The sequence below is a fragment of the Echiichthys vipera genome (assembly GCF_963691815.1).
Source record: "Echiichthys vipera genome assembly, chromosome: 7".
Taxonomy (NCBI): domain Eukaryota; kingdom Metazoa; phylum Chordata; class Actinopteri; order Perciformes; family Trachinidae; genus Echiichthys; species Echiichthys vipera.
Genome location: NC_139832.1, coordinates 34026238 through 34046268, shown reverse-complemented (window position 1 = coordinate 34046268; position 20031 = coordinate 34026238). Strand labels below are relative to the sequence as shown.

Sequence of the window (20031 nt, the reverse complement as noted above, 5' to 3'; positions counted from 1 at the left end):
ACTGAGTCGTGTCATCTGCAGAAATTCTCTGATGACACGGTCATTGTGGGGCGTGTAGAGGGTGGAAGGGAGGATGATTACAGGGACCTGGTCGGCTATTTTGTCAAGTGGTGTGAGGAGAACCACCTGCAGCGGAACGTGGCAAAGACGAAAGAGATGGTGGTGGACAAGCCCCCGCCCTATCCAGTCTGCATCAGCGGGACGGACATAAACATTGTGGACTCCTACAAGTACCTTGGTGTGGTGCTGGACAATAAACTGGAGTGGACCGAAAACACACAGGCAGTCTACAAGAAGGGCCTGAGCCGGCTTTACTTCCTGAGGAGGCTCAGGTCCTTCAATGTCTGCAACCGGATGCTTCAGATGTTTTATCAGTCTGTTGTCGCGAGCACCATCTTCTTCGCTGTGGTGTCCTGGGGTGCGGACATCAAAGCAAAAGACGCAAACACACTGAACAAACTCATAAAGAAGGCAGGATCTGTTGTTGGCTCTAAGCTTGTCCCCCTGGAGGAGGTTGTGGAGCACAGGATGCTGGCAAAACTGCTGGTGATCATGGACAATGTCTCCCATCCCTTCCATGAAACCCTGGACAAGCTTCAGAGCAGCTTCAGCAGCAGACTCATCCAACCTCGCTGCCTTAAAGAACGGCACAGGAAATCATTCCTACCTGCTGCCATCAGACTGTACAACGATGCACAGCAACGCTGAGCAAAGCTCAGGGAATAAACTCACAGTCCTACTGACCGATCACTGAAATGCACCTTTCTCTCTCTTGCACATTAAAATCCACATAGTATATTGTAATATAGTGTTTATCTGCGATACTGTACTTTTATTGTTGTTCATATTTTGTATTTTATATTGTATCTAATTTTTAGTACTTCTGATTGCTTTGTACCGCTGCTACGATGACCTAATTTCCCCTCAGGGATAAATAAAGTTATCTATCTATCTATCTAAATAGATGGAATACTCAACGAAGAGGCAAAAGCTCTTTCATTAGTGGGCCATACGATTAATCACCATTGTTTTAACTCACTCTGTGATAGATTGAACTTAGCAGGCAATTAACTTGATGAAAATGTTATGGATTACAGTGTATCTTTAAGAAACGATAAACACTGGCAGTTGTACATTAAGTTGCTGTATAATCAGGCTTAGACTTTAATGCCTCTGCTAGAATTAGAAATACTGAATGTTTGTTTCTGTAGTCTACCTGTTTGTCCACAAGGGGAAGGGGATATTTGACTATAGGATCCTGCAGAGTGACATGTAGCTTCTTCTTCTTCTCTCCTGCAGAGCCTCCCAGGAGGAAGTACAACACGGTCACTAGCACCACAGAAACAGCTGCCACCACCGGGATTATCTGCAAGACAAAGGTCAAATAGACTATGAAGACATACAGTACACAAAACTAACAGTTTTATACAAAAGCAATAGTTTCACATCGGTGTTCCATTTTAATTAGGGGTCCAAGCCCGAGGGGGCTGGGGGCCAAGTGATGCAAGCAGCAGCGTGGCTCGCAGTATATGCAAAAGCTACTTTTTAGAATTCCTCCTATTAGTGTCCAATCAAGATGAAACTTGGTACAGGTAATATTTGCATGGTCCTGATCAAATATAATATAGACTGGTTCCCCCACAGAACACACCAAAAATGAACCATTTCCACCAGAAGGTGGCGCTATAAGCAAGGACTCTCCCACATCGTATATTGCAAATTTAGATTTCTTTTATCCATGTGTTCTCTAAGCGCTGAATCCCCAGCTACAAGCTTTGTGCCCATTTCCGCCTTGTATTTTTCCGCAAAATCGCAAAAAAATACGAAACCTATTTTTTCAAAGTCCTCCTAGGTTGAGTGTCCGATCACCATAAAACTTCCTTCAATCATCTTAATGAAAAGTTATCAAAAGAAGTGTACACGTCCAAAACGTGTGAGTTAGAAAGGAAGAACTTGATGTATGTTGTAGTCAACACAGGAAGTGTTGTATATCTCCACATAAATTATTCCGAATAACATTAAACATCAGACTGATAGTTCTCTATGGAAACTTTAGGCTCTATGCAAAATTTGAGGGCGATCGGACATTACATTAGTTGGCCCTGTTACACAATATTGAAAAAGGCCACGAGTCTCAGCTGCATGAACTTTTGCACACAATCTTTGTAACGTTACGTTCAAAAGTTATCAAAAGAATTTTCATAACTCAAATAACGTCTAAGTTATAGAGATAAGACTTCCTGTACATTGTGGTCAAACACGAAGTGGTACGTTACTATACAGTAGTTTCTCTGATTATCACACAACTTGGAAAAGTTATTGCGCATGTTCCACTAAGGCACTGTGCAAAATCTGATGTCAATCAGCCACAAGCTAGGGCTATTATGCAAAATTGAGTAATGCATGCATTATGTGGACCTGCGCACCTTCGCAGGACCCCATTGATATCATTGCTTGCAGGAGTAGTTTTGTCATGTTATCATATTAAGGCATTACACAACACTGCAGTTAGTAGTTAATAGTCAACATTAAAAAATGAAAGAGAAATGTTGAGCAGACGAATAACATCTCCCAATCTGAGTGGGATTGTGAGCAGGTGTCAAGGATTATAGCAATGTTCCGGAACTGAAATAAGAGAAATAAGTGTAACAATTAAAAAGTGACAAAAGAGCAAGTACATTCTCACCATCTGATCCATAGTTTCAACAGTTTGTAACAGTGTACCTGTGTTCCCTTTACCTCATACAACATAAGAGACCAGAGTCCACACAGTGAGGAGAATGATACAATTTTTTCTCTCTCTCTCTCGCTCACACACACACACGCACACACAAACTCGCGCACACACACACACACACACAGACAGACAAAGGCCTACAAAGGGGGTGTGGCTTCCCGCTGGGGGAAAGGTGGCACAAGGTTCAAAGCACCAATGGGAAGACAGATCTCACCATGACATGACATAGAAGAGTGGTGGAGCTTAGGCAGTGGGGAGCAGAGCTTTCAAATCAACTGAGAGAGGGGAGGAGAGACACAGGGATTACATAACATTCTCCTTCACACCAAGGGCTCAACCAGGGTTGAACCAGAGTGGGCCAACTTGGCACAACCCAGGTGGGTAGGACATAGACAAGGGTCCATTTCAATATGACTAGGTGCGTTTTCATTAGGGTTGAATACCCGGAATGAAACGCAGAAACGGCCCTAATTTGCATGTGAGTCGCTTGAGCGAACTTTTGTTTACCCTGTGGGAGAGCAGGGCCGTTTTTCTCCCCTGAAAGAAGCCTGGTTGCTGATTGGATGTATCTCTCAGCAGGATGTGACGTGTGGTAGTACAGATTCCACAACAACACGGTGAAGTAGAGCAGACACTTTTTTCCAGTGGTGTAGAAGAACACCGCACAGAAAATGATCTGTCCACACACATCTTGGCACGGGCTTGTTAAAATGAGTGCTGACCTGACCTGATTCTGACCTGCGGCCCTTTTCTGCAAGTTCTCTCTCTCTCTCTCTCTCTCTCTCTCTCTCTCTCTCTCTCTCTCTCTCTCTCTCTCCCATTAACACTCACACACACACACACACACACACACATACACATACACATACACACACACAAAACACACCATACTGCAAGTGGGGTGACACACTTTTACAGCGCCTGGAATATTTAATGTGGAGTGATTACTTTCATCGAACTTCTACATAAGTTGATGTTGTGAATCATACGAGCCACCTTAAATCAAATAATGTCCAAACATGGTCCAGTTTAAAAAAAGGTACAAAGGAATGATTTTCAAAAGGTATACGGATGAGAAAGGGCTTAAAAAGCAAAACAAACAAAAAAAATTGCTTTGTGTAGGGTCCATGTACGTTTTTTTTTTTTTTTTTGTTTAAACCAATGAGCGAGAAAGCGGAAATACCATGAGAACGAGAAAACCAAATTGAAATAAACGGCCTTATATAATAATAATTTGAAAAATAAAAGTGGAAAGAGGTGGGAGTGTGTGGATTACAGTGTAGCAAAGAAGTCCATAAACGGTTGCCATTTATCGTAGAATTTGACCAAGCTCCCCCGACTTGAATATCTAATTTTCACGACTTTTAAAAAGGACATAGCCTCTTTAATCCATTGTGTGCCTGAAGGAGCTCTTGTGGATTTTCAGTTTAGAAGGAGGTGGCGCCTGGAAATCAGAGAGGTAAAGGCTATTACTTCCGATTTTTTAGTAGAATAATGGGTATGTTCTTCCAGAAGACCAAAAATGCCCATGTGTGGCGAAGTGTGAATAGTCCTTGAGAATACCTTGGACATGGTACTGAAGTAGGTTTGCCAAAAGTTTGTTAAAGCTGGACAAGAGAAAAACATATGTGTAAGATTGCAGGGTGAGCCTCCACATCTGTCACAGACATCTACCGTATTCGGGAAAATCTGCGCCAACCTTGTCTTCGAATAATGATATCTAAATACAACTTTAAACTGTACCAAGGTCAGACGGGCACAGATAGAGGTTTTGTGAATAACCTGCAGTGCGGAGTCCCACAAATATTCATCAAAAAACAATCCAAGTTCACGTTCCCAAGTCTCTCTAGTGTCGAGGGTCAAATGATCATCATATGACTTAATAGAACTGTATAGTTTTAAAATTAAAAACCTTTGTGAAGGATTAAATTGCGTTCACCCCATGGCGGTTTAGGTGGAAGGTGAGGGAAGTTTGAGAATAATGACTTTGCACAGTTTCTCACCTGGAAATATCTAAAAAGATGAGGGAGATTAAATTCAGTAGCCAGGTCTGCGAAAGAACTAAAGACCCCTTCTTTATAGAAATCCTTGAAACACGTCAGTCCCTTATCCTGCTATAGGGAGAAAGTGGAATCAGTGAATGTGGGTTTAAACACAGGATTTCTTAGAAGCGGAGTTAGAACTGTTGAGGTAGTGAACCTAAACTGTTTCCTAAATTGGAATCATATCTTAAGCGTAGAGTCAACCACAGGGTTGCGGGTAAGACCAGAGGGGTTTGCAGTGAAGGGGCTGGTTACTAAAGTGGAAACAGAGAGTGGGGGGCATGACTGTGCTTCCAGTTGGAACCAAGGCATATTAGTTGGCTTGGACCAAAATATAATTTTAGCTGAAAATTTGGCAGGGAGAGGCCGCCATAAGATTTACAATTCTTGAGTACTTTTTGTCTAACTCTTGGTATTTTGCCATTCCACAAAAAATGACGAATAGCTGAGTCCACCGTTTAAAAAAAACTTTGGGGTAAAAATATAGGGATACATTAGAACAGAAATAGAAACTTTGGCAGGATATTCATCTTGACAGTGTTTATTCTTCCAATCAAAGAGAGAGGGAGGGGACTCCACTTTTGAAAGTCTGCCTTAATCTCGGCCAGAAGGGGGGAGAAATTTTCAGAATAGAGAGATTTGAAAGATCTGGCAATGTTAATCCTAAAATACCTTAATCCCGAAGGGCCCATTTTGAAAGGAATGTCTGACTGGAAGAGCTGCATAGCTAGTTTGTTGACAGGCTAACATTCATTCTTGGCGACGTTAACTTTAAATCCCAAGAACCGGCCGAATCTATGAAAGAGTGAAACAATGGCGGGACAGGTATCTACTGGATTTGCGGCATACAGCAACAGGTCATCGACATATAATGACAGTTTCAACTCCATATGAGTCCTGGTGATGCCATTGAAAGTGGGAGAGGTCCTCAAGTACATTAACAAGGGATCTGTTGCAAGTGCGAACAAGAGGGGAGACAGTGGGCAGTCCCGTCTACAGTCTCTATTTAAAAAGAAGTAGCTAGAATGGGTGTTATTAGTTCTACTGGCACAAGGGAGCCTATAAAGAAGGTGCAACCACAACTTAAAATTTTCACCAAATCCGAATTTAGCTAAGAGAGACCGATAATCCCATTCAACTCGGTCAAACCGATATCCCTACTTTAGGTATAGCCACTGTTTCTTTCGAGTAGATTACATTTAACAAAGTACGAACATTATAGTAGAGCTGACGCCCCTTTATAAAGCCTGTCTGCTCCTTAGAAATGATTGTTGGGAGAACCTTTTCAAGACAGTGAGCCAGTGCCTTTGCAAGAATTTTTGTGTCAAAATTCATTAAAGAGATTGGTTTATAGGAGGTACAAAGAACTGCATCTTTGTCCTTCTTTAAAAGAACACTAATAGAGGCTTGTCTCAATGTAGGGGGGAGAGAACTGAGTGACAAAGATTGGACATAAACAGGATACAGTAATGGAGTAAGTGTGGCCTGAAAAGCTTTAAAAAATTCGACCGGAAACCCATCGGGTCCTGGGGCTTTATTAGTTTGCATGTTTTGTAAAGCTGAATTTAATTCTTTAATGGTCAGAGAAGAGTCTAATTGATTAGCCAATTCTTGATCTATGGAGGGAAACTGAAGTTCATCAGTTATGCATATAAGTTGGATCCGTCGAGAGTTCGGACTTGTACAGGGACTCATAAAAAGATGAAAAAAGAGAGTTGATAACGTCTGGGTCCTCAACTAGTGAGCTAGTAACCTCCCAGACCTGTCACCATATTCGTAGTATCTAGCACGGGAATGAAGCAACAGGTGCTCTTATTAGTGGTGACAAGATCCAGGTCAGTTTGTAAGGCCACACGGCGCTCTGACAGATCGCCAGAAGGGGTGGTTGCAAGCTGTTGGTCTACCGATTCTAGATCAGATGAAAGCTTTTGAACAGTTGACATCCTTAACTTCCGTATATGTGCAGTGTAAGAAATTATCTGCCCTCGTAAATATGCTTTTAAGGACTCCCACAGTAGCGCCTTAGAGAGGTTCCGAATCAGACTGGTTAAGAGCAATAAAATCCTCTTTTGCACCTGTAATAAATGTATGAAATTTATCATCTGATAAAAGTGAGGTGTTGAAACGCCAGCGAGGTCCTGGGGAAATCTGAACATCTATGGACACAGGTGAGTGGTCTGAAACCATAATTTGGTGGTACGAGGCACCTGTCACTTTCAGCATAAGTTAAGCATCTACAAAGAAATAATACCAGCAAAAGTCTGGTGCACATGCGGATAGAAAGAGTATTGCCTACTGCTCGGACAACGAAATCTCCAGGGGTCAACATAGCCATTACTAGACATGAAATTGAAAAGGGCTTTAGCCATTAGAGATTGGGCTGAGCCAGGTTGAGGATCAATAGCACAGTTCATGTCGCCTCCGCAAATCAAAAAACAGTCATTTAGGGAGGGTAAATTGTCAAACAACTTGTAAATTAGTCAGGGTAAATGAGACAGATTTACCGATCAAGATGGCAACCCCTGTGGCCTTCGAGTTGAAACTAGAGTGGAATACCTCAGCCACCCATGGACATTTCAGTCTGACTTGATCTTTGTTTCTCATGTGGGTCTCCTGCAAAAACACAATGTGAGGTTTCATGCGCTTTAAATAGGAGAGTACCCTACACCTCTTAACAGCACTGCTTAAACCTTTAATATTCCAACTGATAAATCTCACAATTGAACTTGAAAGATTAGCCATGTGAGATGAGAATCAAACTAGGAGGCGAACAGGTTCCCAACCCCACACCACACTCCAGGGACAAGGGAGAAAAAAAAAGTGAAATAAATAAATAAAAAGGAAAAAAGAAAAGAGCAGAGAAAAAAAATGCAAACTTAACTAACTCACCCCACGTCCCACACCCTAACGATATGATACCCCTTTCCACTATCCCACCCCCTAACGATATTATACCATCGCTAACTCCACAAGGAGTCACAGACCAAAAGAATAAACTCAAAGCTTTGGACCAAACCGTCATCTTACCTCGCTCGACTGGAGCTCCTGCGAATCATTAAAAAAAACAAAAATGCATAGCCAAAGACAGGGCTGATATATTAACACCACAAAACTCGGAACCATCTAAGAAACCTGTGCATACATAAGCATATTGAGTTATTAGAACAGTGGGAGTCATGGTGCCATTGAATGTGCCGTTGAATCATTCACCTTAATCAGCCTCTGGGCTCTGGCACGTCGTAAGATATCAGCACAGTCCATATAATAGTGTAAACGGCTATTACAGGATGGGGACATTCGCCGGGTTTTGGCTTGGCTTGGGGTTTTGGCTCCTTTTCTAAGCCAAGGGCGTCTTTCAGTAAGGCGAAAACTGGGGTCGCGTCAACCAGGCCGTGCTCCTCGGGAAGTCCTATTATCCTGATATTGTTACAACGAAACCTTGCCTCCAGATCTTCACATCTACTGTCAAGAGTGACAAGTTGGGCCGAAAGTTTGTCCACAGTACTTTTGAGTGAAACCACATCGTCCTATATATTGACAGCGAGCCCTCCATGTCTTGCACAGTCACCTTTAGCAGCATAAACATACAAGTTTCACATTTAAAACAAAAACAACACACAACTAAACATGACACACAATGAAACATGATAAATCAACAAAATAAAACAGCATTAAAAATACAAAGTAAAAAGCAGATCAGTGCTCAGAGACAGTACATGTGCAAATTGTATTTAAAAAGTCCCTAATCCTGCTTTTGAAATGGTCAATGCTGATGAGGGATTCCAGGTTGAAATGATCCTGGAGTTTATTCAAAGATAAAGGTGCTAACATTTAAAAGCAGTCTCACCAACCACAGTGTTGGTTTGAGTAACATTAAACATGATAAGGCTGCTGGAGCAGGTGGTGCAGGTTCTAGTGTTTCTAGGAGCCAGTATACAACAAAGATAGGATGGAAGTTGGGTTTGGAGGGGCTGTCTTGGTTGACACGTCTCTTCAACATTATGTGGAAGTCTGGGACAGTGCCAAGGGAATGGCAGACCGGGATGGTGGTTCCCCTATTTAAAAAGGGGGATCAAGGGTGTGTGCCAATTACAGGGGTATCACACTACTCAGCCTCCCTGGTAAAGTCTACTCCAAGGTGGTGGAAAGGAGGGTTCTTCCTATAGTCGAACCTCAGATTGAAGAGGAACAATGCGTATTCCGTCCTGGACGTGGAACAACAGACCAGCTCTTCACTCTCGCAAGGATCCTGGGGGGGGGCCTGGGAGTATGCCCATCCAGTCTACATGTGCTTTTTGGATTTGGAGAAGGCTTATGACTGGGTCCCTCGGGAGATACCGTGGGAGGTGCTGCGGAAGTATGGGGTGAGTGGGTCACTTCTGTGGGCCATCCAATCTCTGTACCCCCAAAGCGAGAGCTGTGTCCGGATCCTCGGCAGTAAGTCGGATTCGTCCCCGGTGGGGGTTGGCCTCCGCCAGGGGTGCGCTTTGTCACCAATCCTGTTTGTGATTTTCATGGACAGGAAATCAAGGCGTAGTCGTGGTGGGGAGGGGTTGCAGTTCGGTGGGCTGAGGATCTCTTCTTTGCTTGCTTCCTGATGGCATCGTCGGTCAGTGACCTTTAGCACTTACTGGATCGGTTCGCAGCCGAGTGTGAAACGGCTAGGATGTGGATCAGCACCTCTAAATCTGAGGCCATGGCTTTCAGCAGGAAACTGGTGGATTGCCTGCTCCAGGTAGGGAATGAGTCCTTATCCCAAGTGAAGGAGTTCAAGTACCTCGGAATCATGTTCACGAGTGAGGGGACGATGGAGCGTGAGTTTGGCCGGAGAGTCGGAGCAGCGGGGGCGGTGTTGCAGTCGCTCTACTGCACCGTTGTGACGAAAAGAGAGCTGGGAGGACGTCCACCTAGGAGGCGGCCTCGGGGAAAACCCAGGACTAGGTGGAGAGTATCTCCACACTGGCCTGGTAACGTCTCGGGATCCCCCAGTTAGAGCTGGTTAATATGGCCCAGGAAAGGGAAGTCTGGGGTCCCCTGCTAGAGCTGCTGCCTCCGCGACCCGACCCCGGATAAGCGGTTGAAGATGAGATGAGATGAGATACCAATGTGCCATTCTAGGGGTGTGTAATGAAGGTAGTACAACTTTCTCATACAGAGTACAATGGTGTGTTCAGATAGGTTTATCTAATGTAAGGTAGTCTATTAAGTCAAAAAAATGACACTGTGATATATACTGAGTGAATACTGTTTAGGAGTAAACTGTATGACATTGTATCAGAAACATGGAGAGCACAGCTACTCACAAGAGATTTCTCACATCCATCTTCTCCCTTTACACTCCAGTGTATCATATGACCAAACAAAACATGTTATACAATATGTATATTTTCAGTGGCATGGATAAACTGTATAATGTTATCATAATCATAGCGTAGCACAAATGATATCAACATAAACATAAATGAAGCTATGGCTGCAGAACACTGACTTTGAAGGCAAAGGAAAAGGCATTTTCCAAGGCTAAAATAATATAAAACAGGTTTAAAATGCTGAAAATATCTAGTGATGCCAATCCTTCCTTTGAGCTCACATTTAATATGTTCTGTTGGATAGGATGCAATAGCATTCTTACATCTGAGCACTGCAAACTAAAAACAATGGAAGTTACATGCAAACACGTCTCTAAATATATATTGTGAGCTGAGAAAATAAAGTGAACAGCATCACTGTATATTGACTACATTGTGCCATATCTACATTTCAGGTTGTCATGGGGTGTTTAACATTTTATTGACTGTTGAGATCAACCTGCAGTTATCTCCCCGGGTCCGTTGATCGGAGGATAGAAGAAGAGATCTTGAGACGATGGCTTGAGATCACACCAATATCTTTATTGGCGCACTTTGCAAAGCGGAGACAAGTTCACAAACCAGGTCATACATCAGACGAGTCTGTTGTGGTCTAAGAGTAGCGGCTTTAAATACACTGGTGGGCTGATGGTAACGCCCCCAAGGTAAAAAAGGTGGCAACAGACGTTAATCTGCCTAGCAACATCTTATAACACTAAATGCTGAGAGAAGGAATTTAGTGCATGTCCCTATATGGCTATCTAGAGAGACAGATGTGTCTGTGTTTGCAACACACAAACTTGTTAGTTAAGGAGTATGTGTGTGTGTGTGCCTAAAATGAGGAAATGAGCATTTCCTCTGTTTGTTAGAATCTTTACGAGGTGATGGGTGAATGGGCACGAGATCTCTTACCTTGCACATTCTATATATCTGAACTCTCTTTTCTGTGAGGCTCTGTGATGCAAGTTTATTATCTGCTCAATCAGCAAGGACTAGTCTCATTCCAGGGGTTCATGACCCCACTGTGTACCAACTTCAGTTTAGCCATTTCAAAAGCCACATGAAGAGAGCAGCTCATTTCTCTTACTTCCACATGACTCAAGCCTTAGAAAACCACGGCCATACATTTTAGATTGCAATATTCATCCCTCTACTCAGAACCGTGGCAGGATTTAGCCACTTGTGTGTATTCAGTATATGTATCATTACTTCTGTCAATTGGACTTGATAGGAAATCTCAGTTTGATCACTGATCGAATCAATACCTTTTCATCTTCAAAACTAAAGACGGGTACATTAACACCCAGGTGTGAGCACTTACAAGGAGTCATGGTGGGTGAGTGGGTTTAGTACAAGTTTGTAACTTATGGGTTGGGGTTTGAACCTAAATATCTTCAGGTCAGAAAGGTTCAGTAAACCAAAATAAATAACACAAAAATGATGTGTGGTTACACGTCCTTCACTTACTATAACAGATTTAAACAAGAGGCTGTGCATGTTGTGGAAGCCATCATTTACTCAAATTACACTTCAATAAAAACAAATATATACATCATCAAAATTAACATTATAACATGTCATGAAAGAAAAATGCCATACTATAGTAAAATAACACTTTGATTAAAAACAAGAACACAATTCCCAAAAACTATTTTGACACTACATCATGGAGGGCAGTCACCACCTCCTCCATGCCACTCAACTCAAAAAGTTTTGACGGAAGTCACTGTCCCTTTTTCTGGGGCATTGAAGGGAATTCAGCACCCACTGCTGAATACAAGCAGTGCACCCCACCAGGCTCCTGCAGCAGGGTGCAACAATGATGCCATCCATTGCTCCTGCAGGAAAAAAAAAAAAGTAAATATTTAGAATAGTTTTGGTCATTGTCTTTTACTTGCTAATTGGCCCAAACCCACTCAAACATATTGAATTCTAACGCATATTATTCACACCAGATTAAAATGTAATCGTCCATAAAGGTCCCTCTCTGCCTCTTTCCTTATTTGGACATAAAAAGAGAATCTGGAACTAACTCCTGATCCCGGGCAAAGGCAGCACAAACAGAACATTTATAAATCAAATATATATATTTTAGTAACCAAATAGTTACTTAGGCTGTTCCTAACCTGCCTATTATGATGAGCCAAACATGCTCTGAAATCAAAAGTGTAACATGAAGGTGACAGTCTGTTATGGATCTAAACACTGTTGTGTGGGGTAAAAAAAACTCTAAAAAGTGCATTTAAATAAAACAGAGTATTCCCTTAGCATGTAGGCCACAAACCTCTGCAGACAAGGCACCGGAACGTTGCCTTGATGGAGGTGGCTTGAGCCTCCGTCAGGCCAACATTAAAGCGCAATTTGCAGCAAGAGCCGGTTTTCCTAATGTAATCGGCGCTATTGACTGCACACATGTTGCTATAAAAGCGCCGTCACAGGATGAATTTGTTTTTGTTAACAGGAAACATTTTCATTCAATAAACGTTCAAATTATATGCGATGCGCAAATGCAGCTCACCAACATCGTGGCAAGGTGGCCTGGTTCCACGCATTACTCATTCATTCTTACCAATAGCATGGTTGGTAACAGGTTGGATCTGAAAATCTTTTATCCTTTTAATTGCGCCCCGAATTTAAACCAGCACAATGCCCGTTTGGGCACGTCCATTCATATGTGTATTTGTTCTTTCCCCCCAGTATTTGTCAAACGCGTGCGTAAAGTTGAATATGTCACTGCAGTAGCCACGGCGCACCTCTGCAGTCAATATAAGTGTGATCAGTCTTGTCAATCCTTGTAATGAAGTTGTTTTGTCGTAGTGTGATTAATATTATCTAAATATCTCTTTAGAAAAGTGACTTAATCAAGTGGTGCATGAACAAAGGAAATGAAATCTTTCACATGTTGTATTCTTCCTTCATTTGACTCCAGGGGACAGTGGTTACCCCCTGAGAACGTGGCTGTTGACCCCTCTCACTAACCCCGGCACCGACCAAGAGGGGAGGTACAACGACCGCCATTCCTGAACTCGGGCAGTGGTGGAGAGGGCAATTGGCCTACTGAAGGGGCGCTGGCGCTGTTTAGACAGGTCGGGCGGGGTGCTGCTGTACACACCTGAAAAGGTGTGCCGCATCGTGCTGGCATGTGGTGTCCTGCACAACTTGGCACAACGCCATGCCATACCACATCCCCCCACCAGAAGAACCGGATGCCGGACCCGTTAACCTCGACCCACCCCGCGAAGCGATACGGGCCCGGCAGCGTCTGATATCAACGATGTAAAGAGGCAAGGACACAATTTACTTTTTAAGTGCATTTATTGCTTGACAAATATCCCCAAGTGCATTTACAATTTGGTCAAGACGATCACTAACGCCGCGGATGGCGCGCACCATTTCTTCCTGGGATTCCAGCACAGCTTGCGAGAGGACACGGCCAGTCGGGCGGAAGTCAGCTGGCGTGGAGTCGCCGGGGCGCGTGGTGCTTGAGGTGCCGGTAGTCGCCGGGGCGCGTGGTGCTGGAGGTTCCGGTAGAGTCGCCGGGGCGCGTGGTGCTGGAGGAGCCGGTGGAGACGCCAGGGACTGCGCTGAGGGAGGAGCCCTCCCCTGGTATATGAGTCAATGTGTTTATATCCTGACAACTTAACGCACGAGTGAGCAGCCTATTGTACGACCAGTATGACATTTCTGAGTTTAACACATTTACCTTGAGGATGATCTGTGTCGCCTTCATGGGCCCCCACAACTCCGCGTAGAGCCGTGTCCCCCACAACAGCCGCCACTCTCTGGTCAAAGGGGGTCAGTTCCTCCCCTCCTGCCCCCCCCGCCCGTTGCGGTGATACTTCGGCGTTGGGCCGAAATCCTCCGATTCACCTCCACCTTCACGTCGGACCATTTTTTTTTTTATTTCAGTGGGAGTGCGCTGCTCCGACCCCGCGGCGTTCACTGCCTCACACACACACTCCCACTCAAATTTCTTTTTCTTCGAGTTAATCCCCGAAGAGAGGCTACCAAATAACACAGCTCTTCGGGTCTCCACTTCATTTAATAAAACTTTGAGCTCAAACTCGTTAAAGTTGCGCTTCTTGCCTTTACTCATCGTTTAAATCTGATGGTGCAGAGAGGGAATCCCCAGGTGCAGGCCCTATTTAAATTGATTTGCATATTTAAATGGGGCGTGGACAGGGAGGAGTTTAGCACTTCTACATTTGCGCTCAATTCCACGTTGATTGGGATGTACAAAGGAAAAGTGCTTGGATCCATGCGTACGCACACTTTGATACATCTGAATTTTTTTGTGCTTACGCCAATTTCTGGATTCTAGCGTACGCCATGTTTTAGTAAGAAAGCCACGCAATTCTTAGTACATGAGGCCCCTGGTGGTTTTTTCCACGCATCACCATCGCTGTTAATCTGTGACTCCATGCGTGCCCATCTCACAGCCGATGTGAAAAACAAGGTGAAACAAATGAACGCTGTGCTTGCTGTTATTCCGGGAGGTCTGACAAAGGAACTTCAACCGCTCGACATCGGTGTGAACCGGCCATTCAAAGTAAGGCTGCGAGCGGCGTGGGAGCGATGGATGACCGACGGAGACCACAGTTTCACGGAAAGTGGAAGGCAGCGCCGGGCAAGTTACGCCACAGTTTTGCGGATGGATTGTAGATGCCGTTGGGCTAACGTGTCTGCTGGCACTGTTGTTCGAGCTTTCGCAAAAGCCGGCATCATTTCCGAGGAGCCGCACGGCACGGAAAGTGACTCTGACAGCGAAGAAGGGGAAACTGGCATGTCTGATTTAGCACAGCTGTTTAATTCAGAAACAGAGGATGATGACTTCGATGGGTTTGATTAATACTTTGTAATAAATACATGTAATAAATACATGAATAAAGCACAAACATACTCAGTTTTGCTCCCGCTCTATTTTTAAATACGCAGTAGAGGTATTTAAACGTAGTAGAGGATATGTACCGGTATATAAAACCCGCGCCCTATAATCCGGTGCGCCTTATGTGTGTGTTAAATACAGTAATGGCACACATAACCGAGACTGCGCCTTTTAGTACGGTGCGCCTTATGGTCGTGAAAATACGGTATTCAAATAAATAAATCAATTAAAAAATGGTATTCAGGACAGCCCTGCTATGGTAATATTTGGTATATCTGGAGTCATTCCTCTATTGTATTATTGAATAATTTTTGTGTTTATTAGACTGTCAGATCCAGATAGATTTAGCTAGGATCAACTTTGCTTCCCTGCACATTACCTTTCAGGAAAGTGTTGCATTGAAACATTTGAAATAAGGGAATGCAAGCTTTACTTTATTAACACATTTCTAAGATATGATGGTGCATTAATTATCTGCTTGATGATGGTCTTTACTCATTATTACACCATTATATCACAAGGTAAATCACATTCAGATTACAAAATCTCTTTAGAACAAACCTTGAAAACATTCTTGGTCCGGACGTATTTTGTGATGTAGGTGGTCCTGGACGGACAGCTGTGGCAACAGGCCTGGAGCCAAATCTAAAAAGGTTTGGCTGTGTTGTTGAAGGCTGGATTGTAGAGGATGAGGACACTGGGCGCCTCATCCCCACACACCTCATACCTGGTGTCCTGCGCAATATTCCCTATGTAGCCTTCCGAACTGGGCAGCAGAACATCTTTAGCTTCCGAAATCAGGTATATACTGGATGGTATCAACTGCAAATAAAAAGATGACAAGAGCTTTCCATTAGTTGTTTTCTCTCTCTCTCTATCTAAATAGAAATATAGGCTAGTACAATATCCAAAAAGCAGGAGGTGCAACAAAGGCAAAAATATCATTCTGAATGAAGTATTGTGGTGCTGCCGAGATACAAGTCCTATTCTACAAACTTAAGAAAATAAAATTGGTTTCTGTAGTACAGAGCATAGCAAAAGCACTTCATGATCATTCTAGTATATTGTTCTATAAAAATGAGAATGACAAAGAAATTATCATTCTTTTGTTTTATTTGAAGTCTTACAAACTTTATTTCAAATTAATGTGATTGTAAATGACCAAGACTAAGGTTCACGTGTAATATTTTCACTTTTATTTTGATAAGGAAAACTTCTTCGACAACAGTATAACTGAAAAACCACTGTTAAAAAAATAACAAAGATATAACAGTGTAGTGGAAACTGAAGTATAGTACACACTTCTGTTCACAATTGTGTTATTAAAAAGTGTAATTCTGTCAAACCTGGGCAGGAATGAGGACTCATGCGGAGGTACGCAGATCAAACTGGTAATAATTCTTAAAATCCAAGACGTGAGGCGCTGAGCCAATAAAACACTGAACAAAAAGTCGCTCCGAACAGGCGGAAAAACAATTATCCAAGTTAACAAACAAATCACAAAAACAAAGTTGCTCCGACCAGCAGGAAAACAATTCACAAAGTAGCAGATTAAACACCAAAAACAAAGTCGCTCTGACCAGGAGGAAAAACAAGGTGAACAAAAGGGCATTCAAAAAATCAAAGTCAAACTTGACAGGAAAGCACGGGGAATACAAAAAAACGAGGATACTTGGATCTCAAGACGTGAACAAGGCTGTGGAAACGAGCTGGAAGCATTCGGCGTAATGGACAAAATATTCTGGCAAAGAGACAGGAAGACACGGACTATATACCAGTGACGTGCGGTCAGGGGAGGCAGGTGAGGCTGTGCCTCCCCTGTCATCATGAGAGGAAAAAGAAACGAAATAATAAAATAACACAAGTATTAATATTTGTCCTCTGGACTATGATTTTGGTGTGGTTCTTAATGTATTTTGACCGTTTTTATAGTAAAAATGGCAGAAAATTCTGTATTTCCTATTTAAATAAACAGAGTCTCTTCGGAGACGAGAGGTGAGGCACGGACAGCCGTGCCTCCCTCCAGATTGCGCAATCACTCACAAACTGTATTGAGCGCGTGCCCTCTGCGCGTGCTTGTTCCCATTTCTGTTTATGTTTCCAATATGATGGTTGAGGACACTTTTATGTAATAAAAGCATACGTCTTCTTTTCCATGGTGTTCAGTGATGTATTTTACGTATGTGTGTAATATTTACATCTTATTGATGTGACAAATCCACAGGGGAAATGCCTGGCTTGAGGCAGGCAGTACCTCTGCCTCAAGGCAGGCGGCGATAGTGAGCAGCTTGATAGCCTGCAGCCAGATAACGGTGAACTCTGACCTGTGTGCAAAAAGTAAACACAAGAAGTGTGCTGTGGGACGCTGTAGAACTTAGAGACAAGCTGTCATTTCTCGCCCTGAAAATGGAGGATTTGATTTCTAAACTAAGACATTTTTCAAAGCTGGACTTTCAGTCAGTAAAGGAAAGATATACTGCAATATACAGTCATTTACAGTAAAGGTAAGATATGCTGCAATATATAGTCATTTACAGTAAAAGATATACTGCAATATACAGTCATTTACAGTAAAGGTAAGATATACTGCAATATATAGTCATTTACAGTAAAGGTCAGATATACTGCAATATACAGTTGCACTGGTGTTTTAAAATGGTTTTCAGCATCCTATTCTCTCCTCCTATCCTATTGGCATCCTCCTAGTGCCTCCCCAACCCCAACCCTCACTGCACGTCACTGCTATATACACATGAAGGGAGGGGACCACAGGTGGAAACGATCAGGGGATGACGTCAGACCGGTGACAGAAGAGGAAAAGCAAGTGACCAGGAACAAGAGGAGAGTTACTTTTCAAAATAAAACCGGAAATTCACAGGACAAAACCCAAAGACAGGACAGACCTTATGTGACAGTACCCCTCCCTCTAGGGCAGACTCCTGACGGCCCAGGGCGTTCAGGATGAGCCTGGAAACGTCTTAGATAAGACTGAGGTCCATGATGTGGTGAGACGAGATCCACTGTCTTTCCTCTGGCTGACGTGAAAAGTGGGATGAAGACGAAGGGTCCGGGACAGGCGAAGCCGGACCGCTGCACGAACCGCGAAGCCAGTTTTATGGAGGATATTCTTATTCGGGATAGTTTGAGGTGGCTGTTGGGGCTTGGACGGGTAGTCGGGCTGCTGGGGCTTGGACGGGTAGGCGGGCTGCTGGGGCTTGGACGGGTAGGCGGGCTTTGACTGATAGGCGGCTTGCTGCTGTTGCTGCGGTTGTCGTTGTCGTAGTAGTGGCCTCGGTTGTCGTGGTAGGAGACGGGACCGAGCTCAGGTCCGGGTACTCAGTCTGTAGCAGGGTTAGCAGAAAAAAAGTTAATGGAGGTAACAGCCGTCTGATTGCTTGACACAGCCCAGTCTTTGGTGCAACCTTTTTCCCACCTAATGATCTTTCCGGTCTTCCAGTCTACGTGTGGGTTATGGCGCACAAGCCATGGTTGTCCTAGAATCAGTGAGTGCAGAGGGGACATGAATAAATAAAAACGGATGTGTTCCTCGTGGTTGTCCATCCGCATTCTAACAGGTTCACTGATGTGGGTAATAGCGAATAGTTCTTTACCATTAAGTGCCCTGGCCCAGATAGGTTTAGCTAATGGTTCTGAGCTGATGCCCAGCTGCTTCGCTAAACCCCAACTCATCAGACTCCTGTCAGTTCCCGAGTAGATAAGCGCCTTCTGATCGAACACGATGTGATGCAATAACTTGACATTCAGAATGCGAGGGACATGGGGAGACGGTTTAACATAACTCACCGCCTGGGATCCCTTGGCGAGACACGAGACGACAAGGTGGCCGATTTCCCCACAATAGAAACACCTCCCCTCCAGCTGCCTCTTTTGTCGCTCCTTCGATGTCAGCCGAGCTCTCCCCAGCTGCATGGGCTCCTCCTCGTGATCGGTGGAGGTGAGGTTCTGGCTCCGGCAGAGAATGACCGTATGTTTGTCCGCTCGGAGGAAGAGGGCGTGAGTGTCGCTCTGTCGCCGCTGGTTCTGCGCCCCGCTGTCGTCTGAGTACCTCTGTCCACATCGGTGGCCAGAGGTATGAGGAGTCCTTTCAAAAACACATCGTATAGAGCTGTGGCGTTCCAGCCCGCTTTCCACCGCCAGAGTGTGGAAACGGATGGCATGGAGGCATACTGACCCGTGAGGCGCTGAGCCAATAAAAAAACTGAACAAAATGTTGCTCCGAACAGGACGAAAAACAAGTGAACAAAAGGGCATTCAAAAAATCAAAGTCAAATATGACAGGAAAGCACGGGGAATACAAAAACCTGAACGAGGATACTTGGATCTCAAGACGTGAACAAGGCTGTGGAAACGAGCTGGAAACATTCAGCATTACAGACAAAATATTCTGGCAAAGAGACAGGGGAAGACACAGACGATATACACATGAAGGGAGGGGACCACAGGTGGAAACAATCAAGGATCAGGGGATGACGTAAGACCGGTGACATAAGAGGAAGGGCAAGTGACCTGGAACGAGAGGAGAGTTACTTTTCAAAATAAAACAGGAAATTCACAGGACAAAACCCAAAGACAGGACAGATCTCACCCCGGCGTGACACATTCTAAACGCAATATGCTATCATGCCTATGGCTAATATATGGGCTACACTGTTTTAACCATGTAGGCCTATGTGTTTATTTCACTGAGTTCTGTTTGGGTCCTACTGGGTCCTAAGTATTCATTGTGCAGAATTTCTTGTTTCAGAATATTATATAATTAGATTATAATAGATTAATGTAGGCTATAGTAAATATATAATGTTGCAGCTGATAAAGGCTATGGCTATTTATTTTATTACTCTACAGACTGCAGTGTAGATTATTCTATGACAACATATCCTATTTTATTTGTTGATAACATTAATCAATAATCTGAATCTGTAAAGTAACTAGTTTCCAAATACAGTAAATGTAGCAGAATAGAAAGTATAAATATTTCAGTTATTTGAATGTAGCCTA

At 43.6% G+C, this 20031-nt stretch overlaps 1 protein-coding gene and 1 long non-coding RNA gene across 2 annotated transcripts in view; both read right to left on the bottom strand.

The window, feature by feature from the left end:
• The window catches only part of cyb5r2 (cytochrome b5 reductase 2), a gene marked incomplete at both ends in the record, with an annotated part of 30069 nt that extends 27371 nt beyond the window's left edge, over window positions 1-2698 (bottom strand). Inside the window, 2 exons of the mRNA XM_083916973.1 lie at window positions 1217-1366; window positions 2687-2698. Of these exons, the coding sequence (XP_083773099.1) occupies window positions 1217-1366; window positions 2687-2698 (162 nt within the window). The remainder of the gene's footprint in view (window positions 1-1216; window positions 1367-2686) is intronic.
• Window positions 2699-10832: 8134 nt separating this feature from the next.
• Window positions 10833-19398, bottom strand: LOC310948992. The gene is made up of 4 exons (XR_014593269.1): window positions 18817-19398; window positions 17916-18353; window positions 15574-15834; window positions 10833-11965 (listed from the first exon to the last, which is right to left on the bottom strand). It is a non-coding gene; the product is annotated as an uncharacterized lncRNA (long non-coding RNA).
• Window positions 19399-20031: the final 633 nt, after the last annotated feature.